At 38.3% G+C, this 16,045-nt stretch overlaps 1 protein-coding gene across 11 annotated transcripts in view; it reads right to left on the bottom strand.

The window, feature by feature from the left end:
• Nucleotides 1-16,045, bottom strand: part of CEP112 (centrosomal protein 112) — a 162,975-nt gene that overhangs the window by 88,925 nt on the left and 58,005 nt on the right. For all 11 annotated transcript variants that reach the window (XR_005813688.1, XM_040530960.1, XM_040530958.1 and 8 more), the window contains 2 exons: nt 12,393-12,500; nt 487-669 (listed from right to left, as the gene is read on the bottom strand). Coding sequence is in view for 10 of the 11 variants with exons in the window: in XM_040530960.1 (XP_040386894.1) it covers nt 487-669; nt 12,393-12,500 (291 nt within the window). In the remaining variant the exon portion in view is untranslated. The remainder of the gene's footprint in view (nt 1-486; nt 670-12,392; nt 12,501-16,045) is intronic.

Genomic DNA, 16,045 nt, shown 5'->3' with positions numbered 1-16,045 from the left:
TGAAACAAAAAGACATGGACAAAATGAAATAAAGCCATTTGTGAGTTACCTGCAGAGATTTGAAACAAAAAAAAAACCAAGCATACGAATGAAGCAGACATAATTCATATGGATTTGCCCAGGAAGGAGAAAAGGAGGGGTGACTGTGAGGGCTGAGGGGGGGGGAGAAGAACAGATACCTTTTTTCTTAAACAAATCCATCATGAAAGAAAATGAGACAAGATTATAAATAGGCCGAGTTATAGCGCACCATGGGATTTTTAATCTGGCTACCTGTGGTTTTTGCAGTTAAAGCCCTATTCAGTAGTGGAAAGGGAGGGGGGAAGCGGGAAAAAAAAAAAGAAAAGAAAAAACAAAATCACGTTTATGTGCCAGTTTCGCAAATGATCACACAGCGTGCATCACCAACAATGCTGGCAAACAGGAAAGACTAATTATTAGCATTTTCTAATAAGCGTACGCCTTTGAAACATTATTGATCATTACCTGTCCGTCTCGTTTCCTGCATTCTTGAGTTTTACTCTCATGCTCTGCCATGGCAGCGCGAAGCTCTTTTTCCAGTTTCTCGATTTCCCGTTCATGGTCTCGGACCAGGCAGTCCTTCTCTGCGTTGTGCTGCTGGAATAGGTGCGTCTTCTCCTGTTCATGCTCCAGCTTCAGCTCCACTATCTGATTGGACAGTGAGGAGTACAGTTCATCAATAGAACATCCTTGTCGTCATGACAACTCGTCTACAGCTTAATTTTCCCCTTAATTTCATCAAGTTGGCAATTTTATTTTTACGTCACTATTACCTCACCTTTTAAAAAGCCACCGTTAGCGTGACAGAATTCCTCCAGACAATTCCAACAATGGCGACAACCGAGCAAATCCAGCGCATCCTTAACCAATTTGTTGGTACAAATGTCGGAGCGTTTAAAGAAAAAAAAATTGCATTGTCGCATTCTGCGAACGGTCCCCCCGTACCCGGCTGCTGCTCATCCGCAGGGCTGAGGATCCTAAATGGTTAATAGCCAGCCTGCTCTCCCCTTTGCTCAAGTATACACACGCAACCCCCCCACCCCAGCAATTAAATCTTTTAAGGATTTCTTGATGGTTTTCCAGAGCAAAAGCTCTTCCTTCAATATTCAACACCGTGGTATATACAGTTGTCCTTTTTTATTTTTTTCAAGAAAATTATAAAAAAAAAACAAAGCTCTATTATCCCGTTGTCAGCTACGCTACCCCAACATAAACAGATGTATGTGTTCCAGAAGGGCACCTGCTGTGCTGCAAGCTTGCACCATGGTTTCATAAGCAGCGCTCTATTCTCAGGATCCTTTCCCAGTCCGCACCACACTGGATGCTGTGACCTTGGCCAGCCCTAGCCTCTCCCCGCTAGACTGAATGGCAGCCCGAGACCAAGGGCCTGGTTGCCGCAGCTTTGATACTAATCCTCCCCGCCTCGCACAATGGCACCCTACCTGGCCTGCACACTGGAGCAGCCAGGCGGCCTTTGAAGCAGGTGATGAATAGGGACGGCAGGAAGCCGCTTCCCCACTGAACTCCGGGCCACACAGCTGCTAAGAACAGTCACTTGGATTTTTCTTCAGTTTTGGTGGATTTCGGGGAGGGGAAGGAGAAGAGAGAAAAAAAAAAAAAGGGGGGGGGGGGAGAAAAAGAAAAGAAAAGAAAAAAAACGCCCTTATCGAGAATATGGTGGGGTATTTGCAGCGTGAGAATCCGGCTTCAAAAAAAGCTGTCGGGAGGAGCCGGCTCAACGTCGGGCGGTTTGTGCGCCACAGCGCCCGGCACCTGATCTTAAAGCTGCAGCAGGCAATTCCGGGAGCGGGCCTCAGCCCGAAAATTAGCTGTTTTCATGGCTTTCGGCTTAAAATTTGAAGCATAGTGAAAAGCAACCTATTCTCTCCAACTACGGATCGGAATATCCCAAACTTGAAAGTAAAATACGTGATCCGCGCTACGCGGCCGGGAGCGTCCTTCCAAAAACAACGTGAGAACAGCCGCAATATTCTATGGTTTAGCACATCTACATTATTTAATAACACCGAGGGGCTCATTAACACACATCTGAAGTTACCCCCAGGAGGGACATGTTATCCACACCAGGCCTAGGATCGTTACGCAGAGCTCTTTACCTCAGGTTTTTGCCCAAGGTTTGAGTACAAAAGTGGTTTCTTTTCAGATGCTTCAGTGTCCTTGGCGTGTCTAAATGGAAGTATTCTTGCTCCCTAAAATAATTATAAAACCTTTGTCTGATTTCTGGAAAAAAAAAGTCTGTCATACATTAGATCTGATTAAAAAGAGATCGTGCTGACAAGAGAAGTCTTTCTATTCAAACTTTTTTTTTTTGATTTCTTAATTACTGCATTTTCTGGTGGTTGGGCCATGTAAGGTCTGGGGTGAGCAAGTTTGTTGTGAGGAACTTCAGTTATTTCAATTTTCTTGTTTTTAGCTGAAGAAAAAAATGGTAGCAGGCAGAGAACGTTCTGGAAGGAGGCAAGGGACAGATCCTGCTTCTTCCACCAGCTACAGGACGTGTGCATCACAGGTTTACCCAACTAAGGTAATTAGTTATCTTAAAAAATCTCTTCAAGTACAACTTTATATTGCAGATTCAAAGTTTTCAAATTTAAAAGGGGGAAGAGCTAAAAAGGGAACAGTGCTTCCGTGTGCAGGACGGGAGTCCTCACGGCCTGACATGGGAGCAGAAACGATGGCAGTGGGAAGTGAGGTGTTTTGTAAAAGTCATATTCAGTGACAAAAAAACCTCATCATTTAGAGTATACCATTCCCCATGATGTTTTTGCTTGGCTTTTTAGAGACTTCTGGCAGAGAATAACTAGAGAGAAAGGATGGGGATGACAGCATTTTCTTCCCACAAGTTCAAATGCCTACAAAACCCATCTTTCCAAGCGAATATTAACAATCACCACACATTCATAAGCAACAAAATGAGCTTTCCTGTACAAATAACATGAAATGACTGAGTAGGCTCATTTGACTATGTGGGTGAACACTCACTGAACCTTCTGTTCTCCTAACAACTACTGCCAAGCTCTACAGCTTCTCTTGTACCCCTCCCTCTCTCATTATTGTATTGAGTTGTGTTGTTGCTGCTGTTTAAAGGAAAAGAAAAAAACTAACGCATGCTAACAAAAGGAAAAACACCATGCTGTTTTGCATCAACAACCTGACTTCATCACAGAAAGCTGCACGAAAACTATGTTAAGTCTTCATAAGTCAGTATGAATTCTGCCTCTGGGGTAGAGCACACCTCTGCAAATGATAAAACAAACCACATCCTTTAAAAACTGTTATCATGTTGAGATCTTTCTGCACACCATTTTAAAATCTCTGCTTTTAACTGAAATTTCACAGTATGCCTTTACTTTGCAGAGAAGGACAAAAGATGACAAAAGTATTAAGAAAATGCTAAAACAAACTTATCTGAGAACTGTGATCATCTTCTGCTATTCACTAGCATAAACACACACAAATTGCCGAACAAATCAAGTGATGCAGATCATGACCATCCTGCACAGGACACTGACAACCTCAGCTACCCAAAGATGGGCTTCCAACCCAGGCAGATGTAACTGCACCTACGTGTGGAGGTACTCTAGAAGAACCTGTTAAATCAAGAACCCATCAAATAAAGAACTAAAGCGAAACCCTGCTGCTATTAGCGTCAGCTCACCTTGTGCGCCTGGAGAACAAAGCTTGACAGTAAATAGCCTGCTGATTGTATAAGATATCTTCAGAAACCAAATACTTGTAATACAATCAACATTGACAAATACCTTTTTTAAAGTCCCTAATATAGACAAGAGCTTCTACTATAGAGTTTTTGTTTTTACATCATACAGCAAGTTTAGGCTTTTCAATTTTAGAACAATTTCAACTTGTTCTCATGAACAAGTATGCTTTTGAAAATCTTTTTATAGTCCCCAAAGGAGTGAAAGGAAATTAGTTAGCTCACTACCTCTTTGAAAAATGTAGCCACTACCATAAATATTTGACACCAAAGTATGAAAATTCATGTAAATTTATGTCCACAATCTAGAAATATTATAAGTAACACCTATATAAAATATGGGTTTGCATGGCAGGATGATTTTATTAGCACTGTTTTGGCATGACTGAACTTCTTAGGGCCAGAGAAGCCACCAGTAAATTACTCATGTCATGCCAAAGAACTGAACTAAAGCTTACTCATACAGCGCACCCATAGCGCTTCTATTCTGCAGCAATTTTTACTTATAAACATTTAAGAGTATTTTCAAATGTTTTATTGGAGATTTTATTTCCCATTCCTCCACTGGTAAATCAGGTGTCTTCATTATAATTACTCTGCCTAAAACCCACTCTAAACTCTGACCAGCACTCTGTACAACATGTGATCTATCCCCAAATAACAACTCTGGTAAAATCTAGCATTTTCCGTCTCCTAAGCCTATAAATAAATGTGCATGTTTCATGAGGATATGAGGATTACCCATCCCTGCAAATACACTGCTTCTAAAGTAAACTGATATAACAGACTTGAGGATCGAGTATTAATCATGCTGGGCTCTGGCTTAGCATAACTTTGGGTGGAAAAGAGGAATCTTCATTGCAAAGCAAGGGAGCATACTAGCACTATATCGTAGCAGATAAATGGATTTTACAACTTCAAATTTTTTGAGATTTCACTATAATTTTGAACACAAAGTACTCCCAAGATAAAAGAACTGTAATGAACAGAGGGCAAATGGGGTGCTGAAAAATACGTCAGTGCAGACCCCTACGTTACCACTGGGGCAACAAACACATTGGGGCAATGTACGTACAAACACATTTGGGGCAATGCACGTACATGTAAATGCATTTTACTTTATTTCATTGCAAACTACAATAACTTAATTGACATTCATGTGTTTCCTGTTATACTTTACCTTATAATCAACCACTAATAACTGTATTTCAACTGCAGACTAAGAATTGCATAAAATTCTTCAAAAGATGCAAGCAGGTCTTTAGCAAAATTACAGTTTTATTTATCCTTTCTACAATAAAATGCCATATCTGGCCAGTAAATTTTGATTTATAAAGATCTTCCAGAGGTAATATTTTTAAAGCATGGGCAGCACAAACATCACATTGATGCTCTTATCTTCCCAGTCATCCTGCCATGACTAAATTTGCTTTTAAATCACCAGCATACTGGCACTGAAGTTGCATCCCTGTGATTAAATCGTACCTAGCAGTGGGACAAATGTCAGGAGGTCCCACTGCCCTCCTCAGTCTACCTGTCCCAAGAAAGCCTATTCAGTGTGCAAAATATTTCTTTCAAAATAATACACCTTTAGTCATCGCAAATGCATGTTTGCAGCAGATTCTAGTACAGAATTTACTGTACATTGTCTTTGTTTAGTGATTCCAAGTTTATCCAAGGACCTTCTCTGAACACTAAGAACCGACTTTGCAGGCTGACTTGCTATTTACTGCAGGCATCAATTTATGATCCTGGACTCGTGTCTCCTCTCCCTCCGCCCCCCAGAGCTGGCTCTGTTGACTATACAGGGAGCTCAGGCTTTTAAGTATGAATCACACACAAGTTAAACGCCTGAAGGAGACAGTGTAAATACCCATACGTCTGATTAACAACTCTGTAAACAGCAGTGATACAGCTAGAAGATTTTCACCCTCTCTTTACTTGGAGGTTAAATTCATATCCTTTTCCCATTTGTGAGTCTTAGCTATATCATGAAGTGAAAAGTTGATGCTGATGATTGAAGAAACTATTCCTCAGATATTCTGAACAAATGGCATTCATCTGTGTGTTAAGATGGTTCAAAGGAAACATTCATGCATCCTGGATTAATTTATTAAATGAAATTTATGCAGCTTGTTGCTGATGACATGAAAAATTTAGAGCCTCTGCTAACGTGCTCATTTGGCCTCCATGCAAGAACAGACCGTATTTCAATTATCTTCGACTATAGACAAAGAGGAGAGGAACAAAGCTTTCTACAAAGATGGTGTCCTTGTAACTAAGCCAGCGTACTAAAAATATTCAGACATTCACGATCCATAACTGAACTGTTTAAAGTACAGCTAAGAAATGGCTGCAACATTAGTCTGTTTGAGTAATAACACATTTCAAAAGCATGTCTTTGCAAATGTTTTCTTCACTTGAGTCAATAGCAGATCAGTCAAAAGGAAGCTAGAAGAAACAAAGAGGAAGAACGAGGCCAGAAGAAAAGCTAGGACATAACTGCAGTGGCAGGAACTCCTAACTGAAATCAGAGGTACAGGGACAAAGAAAGCTGAACCTTCAGCTTGTTATCTCTGTTAACACACCATGCTGAATGCCTCTGAAGACGTGAGCATGAAACTGGAGTCAGAGTTTTAGGTGTACACACACGACACCATTTGGTCATTATGTCTTGTGGTAGGGCTGATGATGTCTTTGGAACTGCTACCAACAAGAGCACCGGCTGGGAGATCAATACAGCTACACGTAACATGCCTAATAAACAAGCCAGAACTGTAAATTTAACACCCAGCATAGATGAAGCATCTTGCCCTCCCTGCCTCAGAAAGGCAGAGTGGCCATGGTGGAGGCAGAAGTCAGTAAGGAACCTTGGCTCCTGAAGAGCCAACTCACGCTCCACTGACCCTTCAGCCCACACCACCCCAACTGACCCCTTCTGCAGGGCTCTTCTCTCCAGTGCTCCTGATCCACAGGTCTAAGCCTCAGTTCTCAGCCTGAATAGCTCCAGACTCCATTGCACAGGCTTTTTACAACTACTCTCAGATTCACAGCCAGTACTTATTTTCCTGAGGGACTTGCTTTCCAAATCTTATCCCCATTCACAGCAATTTCTTGTTTTCCCCCATACTTAATCCCCACTTTTTATTCTATTCCCCATCTAAGCTGTGTTTTCGTCTTCTCTCACAAGGTCACAGTCTCTTTCGTACACAAACTGTTCTGGCCCCGTTTCCCAGGGAGGGTATGGAAATTCTCAGTAAGATTCTTCAGAGCATTTAGCTGCTGAACTCCAGAAAATCTGAATTAATCGATGTTTATTACCTAAATACACTTGAGTAGATCTTCAGGAGGAAAAAGAAAAAGCAACACACTCAGGTGAAAAATTCCCTATCTCCAACATTTCAAGAAAATCTTGCTACAATTTTAACAAAAGCAAAATCGACGTCATCTCAGCCTTGATCACCCAAACACTGGTTAAAATCTTCTGCCACAAAATTAAACAGCTAAAAATTACTACAGGAGATGCAAAACCATTAATGTAAGTTAAACTTCAGAATATTTTTATTTTAAGAAACTAAGTATGAGATTCTGTTTGTAACCTTCATATTAAATAGCACTGCTAGCACTGCGGAAGATGTCTGATTTTAAGTATATGCACTTATGCACAAAATAAGGCTTGCAATTACAAGCTTTGTATTTTACCTCCAAGATAACTGCACTCTTTTTTTTTTTTTTTTAATTAACACACTAAACAGTTACAAAAAAAGAGTCATACAAAAAGATAAATAATGTTCTTCCTCCTCTCCTCCTATCTTCCTCTGCTCTAAAACACTGCTTAAACGAGAACAATTTCCCTGCAATACCTCGAATATCTGTCCTTGCTGCTGGCAGGTAAGATTACAGTCATGCTTTTTTCACTTTTAACCAGCTGATTCTGCACTTCTTTACTTCCCTTTCTTTAATATAAAAGGCATATTTTGGAAGGCACCACACCTTTGTATTGCTCCAGACTTAAAAGCTTAGACTAGTTCTCTCATCTTTACCATGATTTCAAAGAGATTTTGTTAAATACCCACTAAAACATTTCTGAAGGTGTCCTGTTACTTTCCTACTTGGCTAACAAGAGGACAACCCTAATTATTCCTTCACAAGTTTTACAGAAGTCAGCACTCAAGAATAAATGTCGCAAGAAAGGATTTCCTGAGATACTGGGAGATTCTTCAGCTATCACGTAATACTTTTCCTAGCTTTCCACTTTGTCATGGAAGCATGAATAATTATTATTTAAAATGGAATAAACACAGTTAAAGAAAAGACAAACCAAAACAAAAAGCTTATTTATAAATTCAGGTTGGCATTCACTCTCAAAGTACGTCCATAACTCGGCAAGGAACACCACCCTGCTATGACAACAATTCTTCAGCTTTTTCATAGTGCATTCCCCCTGCTAGGAAAAAGAAATCTCAGACTTCAGCTCTCTCACTAGCCTTGCATCTCCACTGTTTCACAACCCCTCAATCATAACACTTCAACAAATATTTATACCCAAAGATGAGTGTAACAGTGATCACAGGGGTACATATAAATATTTTTTTAAAGGACAACTAATGCCATTTAAACATTAAGATCTCCAAAAGCCACTGAAAAGGTTCCATTGATGACAATTTATGAAAGTGTGCCTGAAATGAAGATGAGTACATGCCTCACCCTGCTGGGAAGTGTCCTTGTCTGAAACCTTGTTCCACCGCAAACGCTCTGCTGTGCTATCATGGCTTGTTCTGACAGCTGCAGCATGTTGCATACAGGAAAGCAGCATATTCATTCATTTTTCTGGCAAATTTGCCTCCCTAAAATTTGTTATGGCCAAGTTTGGGCACAGACTTTTTTAAAAAAATATTTGGGCTAATGGCAAGTGATTGCAGCAGAAAGTCTTCCCAGGTATTTTGAGCTAAACTGAGAATGTAATTAGAAAGGGGGGGGGGGGGCTGGGGGCGGGGTGAGAAAAGGGAGGGGGGTGCTTGCAAAAAAACAAACAATCTTTTTTCCTGTGCTGACAGTGCCGTAAAGCCCGGCTACAGATACTGCAACCATTTCAAAGGCAGGAAAGGCTGAGGCCTTCACTGTGGTGTCCACTGGCTTTGAAGTGCCGAAAGCAGCTGCTCCCAGCAGATAGGAACTGTGGTGCTGTTGGAGTTATTTTTTTTCTTCAAAATATACTTTCAAATCTAACAGCTGCAAGTAGAACAAAGTTGAGCTAAAGTATATTTAAAGAAAAAAAAAAAAAACACCAGTTTCTCCCTAAGAGTGTTCTCAGTGGATACTTCAAAAGAAAGTGGCACTGAATCAGATGAAGCTGGAACCAAGACCGACACGTGACAGCTGAAACCAAATACTGCAAGATCCCAAATTTTCTTCTTTGCTTTTTTTTAATAGATTCCAAAGAATTTGAAAAGTTAACAAAATATTAACTTCAATGGTTTATTTTTTCTTTTTTTCAAGGAAAGTTAGAAATGTGAAGGCTTTGTATAGTTATGTATATATCAATATTCTCACCTGTAATCTCTTTGAAATCAATATTCAAGAAAATTACAGTGAAGCACAGATAACCATTCATATAAAATGGATGGATAAAACCACAGCTCTCAAGTTCTCATACTTTCAAAATGCTTTTCAGTTTGGAGAATAAGTTCGTTTGTTTTGTTGTTATCAACATGATTAAATTTATGGGCAACTGAGTTGTCCAGTAGGCTGCCAGTGCTTCCTCTGCCACTCACCATGCCAAGCTGCCCAAAATACAATTGAAGGTCAATTTTCCTTCTGTATATAAATCCAATTTTATGATTATTCAGACACTTGAGGGAGAACATCTCAAAGCAATTGCTGCTTTCTCAGGTAGCCGAAGTATCCCATTTGTAGCTGGGTGCCTATTTCCTGACTGGAAGTCTGCTAGAGCCCTGCTGAAACGCACCACTAATTCTAATTTACTGCTCAATTTAAATAGTCTAAATCAGTCTATTCCTCTACAATTAACGTCTGAAGAAGTATGCAGTAAAACAAGGCAAGGAAAAGTCTGCTTTAAAGATTTTGTAGAAGTCCTGAAGCATAAATAGAGAGAAATAGAAGTTGGAACTACTGAAGGGAAATTTTTAAGAGTGGAAGAACTGAGCTCATACTGTTCTGTGGCTGCACTGAAGGAGCCTTATACTGCAGAAATGACAATACAAAAGAAGGCAGTTTCCAGTGATAATGCATTACAATCTGCAGGAAGGGTCACACATTTCTCAGGCTTGCAGTCTTTCAATGAACATTCTAAATGAACTATGATCAGAAATAATAAGAAAAAAATAGGGCATAAGCAGGATTCCTCTGAGAATTCTTCTGGGGCTCTCATTATTTAGCTGTTTAGTGTTGAAAACTTTTCCCTGTGTTTCAGTGATATTTCATAAAGTCTCACTGTTCTTTCTTAGACTAAAAAGTAGCTATCCTAAATTAAATCAAATTGAAGCAGCAAAAAACTCTTTTCAGTGGAAAATGCTTTCACTGATGTTTATCACAGTATCACTATTGTTACAGAACAACAATATAAAATGATTCAAACAAATTTTAACTACCACATTCATTTCTTGCTTCTTTTTTTTTTTTTTTGTTTGTTTGTTTTTAAACAATCCTTTTAATCCAGCCTCCGGAAGCTCTGAACATGAGGCATGAAGATACAAGAAAACAAATAAACCAAACCATGACACTACTAGGCTTTGGCATTTTACTGGTTTTGTACACTAAAGGAAAAAGTGCTTGGGAGAAGACCTTATCTATGGTATCTCTTATCATGCACACCAAAAGAAAAAAAAAAAAAGAACATTTGTAGGTAGGAAGAGGAATGTTGTAACGTGCTATGAACTGCAGACTAGTGTTTATTACTATAGATCATGTTCCTAAACATGGGAAGAAAATCTTTGAATAAATGCTTACTTGTGACTCTAAAAGAGTAGCACAAATTATAAGAACTGTAGAGAAAAAGGTAATCCAACCAAAACGCTGAATTGATGCCAACATGAGATCCCATAAAAATGTTCACCTTAAGGTAGATGCCCACCTAACCCCAACACTTCCCATTGTCCTTCCTTCAGAATGAGTTTTAATTGACATGTTAAGCTTCATCTTTAATGCAACCAACTACTGCAGTGTCTTTCAGACAAATAATTTCAAGAAAATTAATTCTCATGAATAGCAATTATATTACAGCAATTGTATTTCTGATTTTTAGCCTTGATTCCAGAAGTTCTACTAAATTACAGGAGAGGTAGAGTTCTTACTGTTCTTTTGGCAAGTGGGCTCATCTGCAACACAACACCCATGAACATACACACACACACCTCCCAACAACTCTGTGAGCTGGGCTATTCCTGAATCATAAAGTAGAAGAACTGGAAGTATTATCATCCAGCAAAACAAAGCACTTGTGCAGATGTATCTGCTACACTGGACAACGTCTCACCCTTCATCAGGTGACAACAATTAGTAATGTTGACAATTCTGAGCAAGGATAAGGAAATACTTGGATCTGAACCAACCACAGAATCATCAAGGTTGGAAGAGACCTCCAAGATCATCTAGTCCAACCTCTGACCTAACACTAACAAGTCTTCCACTAAACCATATCACTAAGCTCTAAATCTAAACTCTCTTCAATTAAATTTAACTTGAGAGCCATGCAGAAAATATTGTTCCTCACAAACAATGTCTAAGTTCTCTCTCAGCACCTTCCTAAGCGATCCCATTTCTTCATTACTTGAAAAAGTCCCTGGCTGGATGGACCACAGCAGGACTTGCACCATAAGCAGACAGCAATATTTCATTCTCCTACCAGCACGGAAGGTAAACTTGGTGAGGAAATGAAGCCACATTTCCCTGGTGGAAATGTAAACTTACATCCACACAAAAACATTGATAAGAGATAACTTCAAGCTTATGGACCAACTGTATCATTGCTGTACCACTGTATGGTTGGCCTTAAAGTAATCATAAAAACGTTCAATCCCTTAACAGGTGTTACCAAACACACAGCACTTTGACTAGCTACCACTTGGAACAATTTTTTTAGCTCTCAACCTTGTAACATGCAATAATTTGTCTGCTTCTGTTTGTTTTTTTCCCTTTACACTTCACAACACTACTGAACCTAAATTTCTTGTTTCCACCCAAATATTTCCTGAACATTTCACAACCATGAAATTATATTACAATAAAGAAAATCCCTACCAGTAGGCCAAAACAAGCATTCATGTGAACGCTCCCCATGTAAAAAAATTATAAAAAGAATAAAGCATTGATCCTTGGCAAGAAGAAAAAGAGATAACGTTAAATAATTTCATCTGGTCATTATGAAAATAGGTGTTGCCACCTGTAAGCCTGGGAAACTATTTGCAAGAGGCAGATGTACAAAGGATTGCAAAGGGGAAACAAAAATATTTTCTGTTTGGACTCTCTCTCCTCCATCCCCCAAGCCATCCATTCTGCATACCTATAGAATGTCAATAGGAGGAAAAGCAACACACAGCAAGATCAGGATTTAGCCACAGGAGATGACCTACATCTGTCCCTCCTCCCCTGCACCTGGAGGAGCACGCTTACTGACCTGTTGCTCATATCTTTGCTTGAGCTCTTCCAATTGCCAGGAGAATTCTTTGGATTGCTTTTCCCGGAGCAATTTTGATCTGCTTAGATCTGCTTCAACCTTTTCCATCTACATAGTAAAAGAAAGAGAATATTTAATTTTTTTTTTTTAAAGGCATAGCTTGAAACATTCTGATGTTTCTCATGTTGTTTGCAAACCATCAAAGACCTGAATAGAACTTGCTGAGAATAATAATCGTATTATTTGTATGCTGTGAAAATGAATATTATTCAGTGAATATAGCTATATCTGTAAGTTACTAATAGTGCTATCACCTATATGATGTCACTCCCTGATTACAAAGTATTGGCTTAATTTTTCACTTGACAGTGGTAAACATCCCATTCAAATTAACTGAATATTTTTATAGACATATTTAAGACTCAAAAATATTTATTTTAAAAACATATTGCCTGTGGAAATTCAAGGGAAGTAATGCATGAATCAGTGCACAAACTACACATTTAAAGCTCACATTAAATCACTTTAAATTTAAGTAAAAATAACTTAAAAGAGAATTATTTGGCTGCAAGTTAAGTTCCCTGAAGATAGTCATCACCTATGAATAATGAGCCTCACAGATTCCAGCACACAGCATCCAGGAAGCAATTTCATAACCCAATTAACAAAGACTTTTGTATCAAAAGCACAACTGTTAGCTGTACATCAGGCATGTTTCCAGGGGAATATGTATACAGTGCTATGCTACAGCGAATGCTCATCAACTATTTTAGATCTAGGTCCCAACACAGGCAGCGAATGAACTGTCTCCCTTAAAAAAAAAGAAAGGAAAATGGGTATAGCTGTCAGAAGGACCAGTGCTGCCGCTCGTCCATCTGCTGTACCAAAAGAAGAAACGCATGAATTCCTGAACCACAAGCCAAAATCCTGTTTGGCCTAAGGGAGTGCTCTGTCTTCAATAGATGTCTTTGCCAATCGGTCTGGACATCACTTCTAAGCCAGATAAAGAGCAGAAAAGGCAGTACTCGGAGTGGGAGAAGCATTTTACTGGAAAATACTGCAACAGGAGAGGAAGATGTAGGACTAGGAATTGTCCAGATAAAATAAAATAAACTAAAAACAGAATAAAGCAGATCAAATCATCTTTTCAGTAGTCCTTGAACCTCAATGGTATCATCTGCTATTAAGAAATGGGGCTTCTGCATAAATATATTGTGAATATTATGTTTCATTAAATTATTTTATTATATTGTGAATATTAAATATTTTATGAATAATTTCTTCCACCTCCAAACTTACTGAAGTTTCATCTCCATAGCCATATTTTACTCAGCTCAATAAACATAAAAATAAAAGGCCATGATATTTTACACTAAAGGACTACTTTTTAAGAATGAAAACATTCTTAAAAAATAAAATAATATAACTGTATGCAGAGATGCTTTAACTCTACAGGGTTTTTGTTCTTTAATCGTTAGGGAAAAAAAAAAAAATCATGTTTCCTACAAGTGCAAGGAAAGCTCCTGATCATTATTTTCCAAGCCAAAGAAACACTAGAGCTGAAGTACCATGGCATAGTCTATGTATTGTGTCTTTTTGCTAGCTAGTATTAGCAAAAATGGGTATCTTGCAATTAAAAATGTACCACTCACCCATCAAGGGGCATCAGGTGATTCTTAATAATCATGAGCTTGACAAAATAGGGAGCAGATGGCAAAAAAAAAAATCACAGAGCCAAATGAATGAATCAAATATTGATTACAAGAACTGAAAATGCCAGACCTCATTCTACTTATCTCTGTAAGCAACTTTGCCACACACACTTACACAAAAATGGTTCTGGAAGCCCAGTATTTCTGATGTGGTTAAGAGTACAGTGTTGCTATAGCTACTACAGATTTTGATTTGCAATACATTCCACCTAGCTACAAAAGAATTCTTCACTATGTTGTAATCTAACAGGCGATTTATCTGAAGAGTATGTGTGCATGCAGAAGAATGAGAAAGGACAAAGCTACAAAGACAGTTTCAGTACTGCTTCTCTGATGTATTTCCTTGAACCTTGATTCCTGTAAAACAGCATTGCTCAATTGTATAGTAATTTACAGTAATTTTTAAGTGACAGTTGACTTTGTAAGTTTCAAAAGTTTACACCTCCCCCCCCCCCCCAGGTTAATGAAACCATTATCAATCTTTCTAGAATTAGACTAAATATTTTATTTCTGCTCCAAAAATGATAAAGTCAAGTCGTCTGGAAGTTGGAGAAGAGCCTCATGGCACAGTAAATGACAGAAACTGACCTTAAAATTGTACGATTTGTTCTGTTGCCCTCAGAGATCTAGTTTGCAAAAACACACACTGCTTTTATGTGTTTGCTCTTGCTTTTTTATTTCCAAACTATTATTTGCTGTCTGCACAGGTCTTAAAAAATAAATCAGCAATACAATGCCTTACTTCCTTTCTCGCTTTCATCAAGGATTTTGGAAAAATCAAAACTTCACAAGAACAACAAAAGGAAAATTTGTTAAATTATAAGTACATGACAAAATATTTTATTCTTCTAAGATAATTTCTAGCACAGTAGGTTTTCTTCCCACAAACTTCTAAATTCATAGTACTTGTGAAACCCATATGAGAAGTTAGTAATTTGTAAGGGGAAAAAAAATCTCAGTTTTAATCACCTCCTGCTTGTTTCAGATCTCTGTCACTGTTTTAAATTTAATCTATTTTCGATTTTTGTACCAGTAAAATAATTCTCCCCTGTAAGAGAGCTCTTTTCATTCCAAAGAATATTAAAGCACACACTATTTCTGAGAGCTCCAATGATGCTTGGTAGTAGGTAAGTGATATCCATACCTTCATACATCAAACTATTCATATCTTTATATATCGATTGATCTTCATATGCGTGTATATATATATATATATATATATATATATATATTTTTTTTTTTTTTGCCAACTCTTCGGGTTTTGGAACACTCCTAAGGAATACGAGTGAAGCTTTGTGACTGAAACTTTTTTTTTTTGATATAAGTTTTACCACTGTACTACACCATCACCATCCTTAGAAATCTCATACAATATTGTATTACAGCATCCTACTGTCAATAACAAGGTTTGGTTATGATGGGTGAGGTTAGAAAACTGAGCATATGGTTAGATAGAATTACAAGCTTGAGATACATATAGGGATTTCGATCACATGAACAAGTTAAGAAAATACTCTGTCCTCTCCTTCTTTTTGATCACTTATCGCTTATTCCTTATTTCACTCAACATGCTGCATTTTTAAAATACTGGAGATAATGGTTAAACTGTTGCTTGTTCCGTGAGGAATTTAAGACGCTAAAATATTTATACGTAAATTCTCACTAGTAAATCTCAGGGAGAGAAAAATGGGTTTTACTGTCATCTGCCCATGGATGACAGCAGGCACAATGGCTCTGCCCCATGTAGGCTCAAACTGATTACAAGACCTCATTAACAGAGCCCAGAGTTGTTCCAAAAAGAGTAGGAAGAGACACACATTTAAGTGGAAAAATTATACACGTTGTTCTGCAGGGGTGTATAAACTAACACTTTATACTCTCACTACTGAAAATCCCTAATCAGTATCATAACTGCAGATATCTTTATAACAATGACAATTC

This window comes from Cygnus olor, chromosome 18, assembly GCF_009769625.2.
Source record: "Cygnus olor isolate bCygOlo1 chromosome 18, bCygOlo1.pri.v2, whole genome shotgun sequence".
Classification (NCBI taxonomy): Eukaryota; Metazoa; Chordata; class Aves; order Anseriformes; family Anatidae; genus Cygnus; species Cygnus olor.
This window is presented reverse-complemented; position numbering and strand designations above follow the sequence as displayed.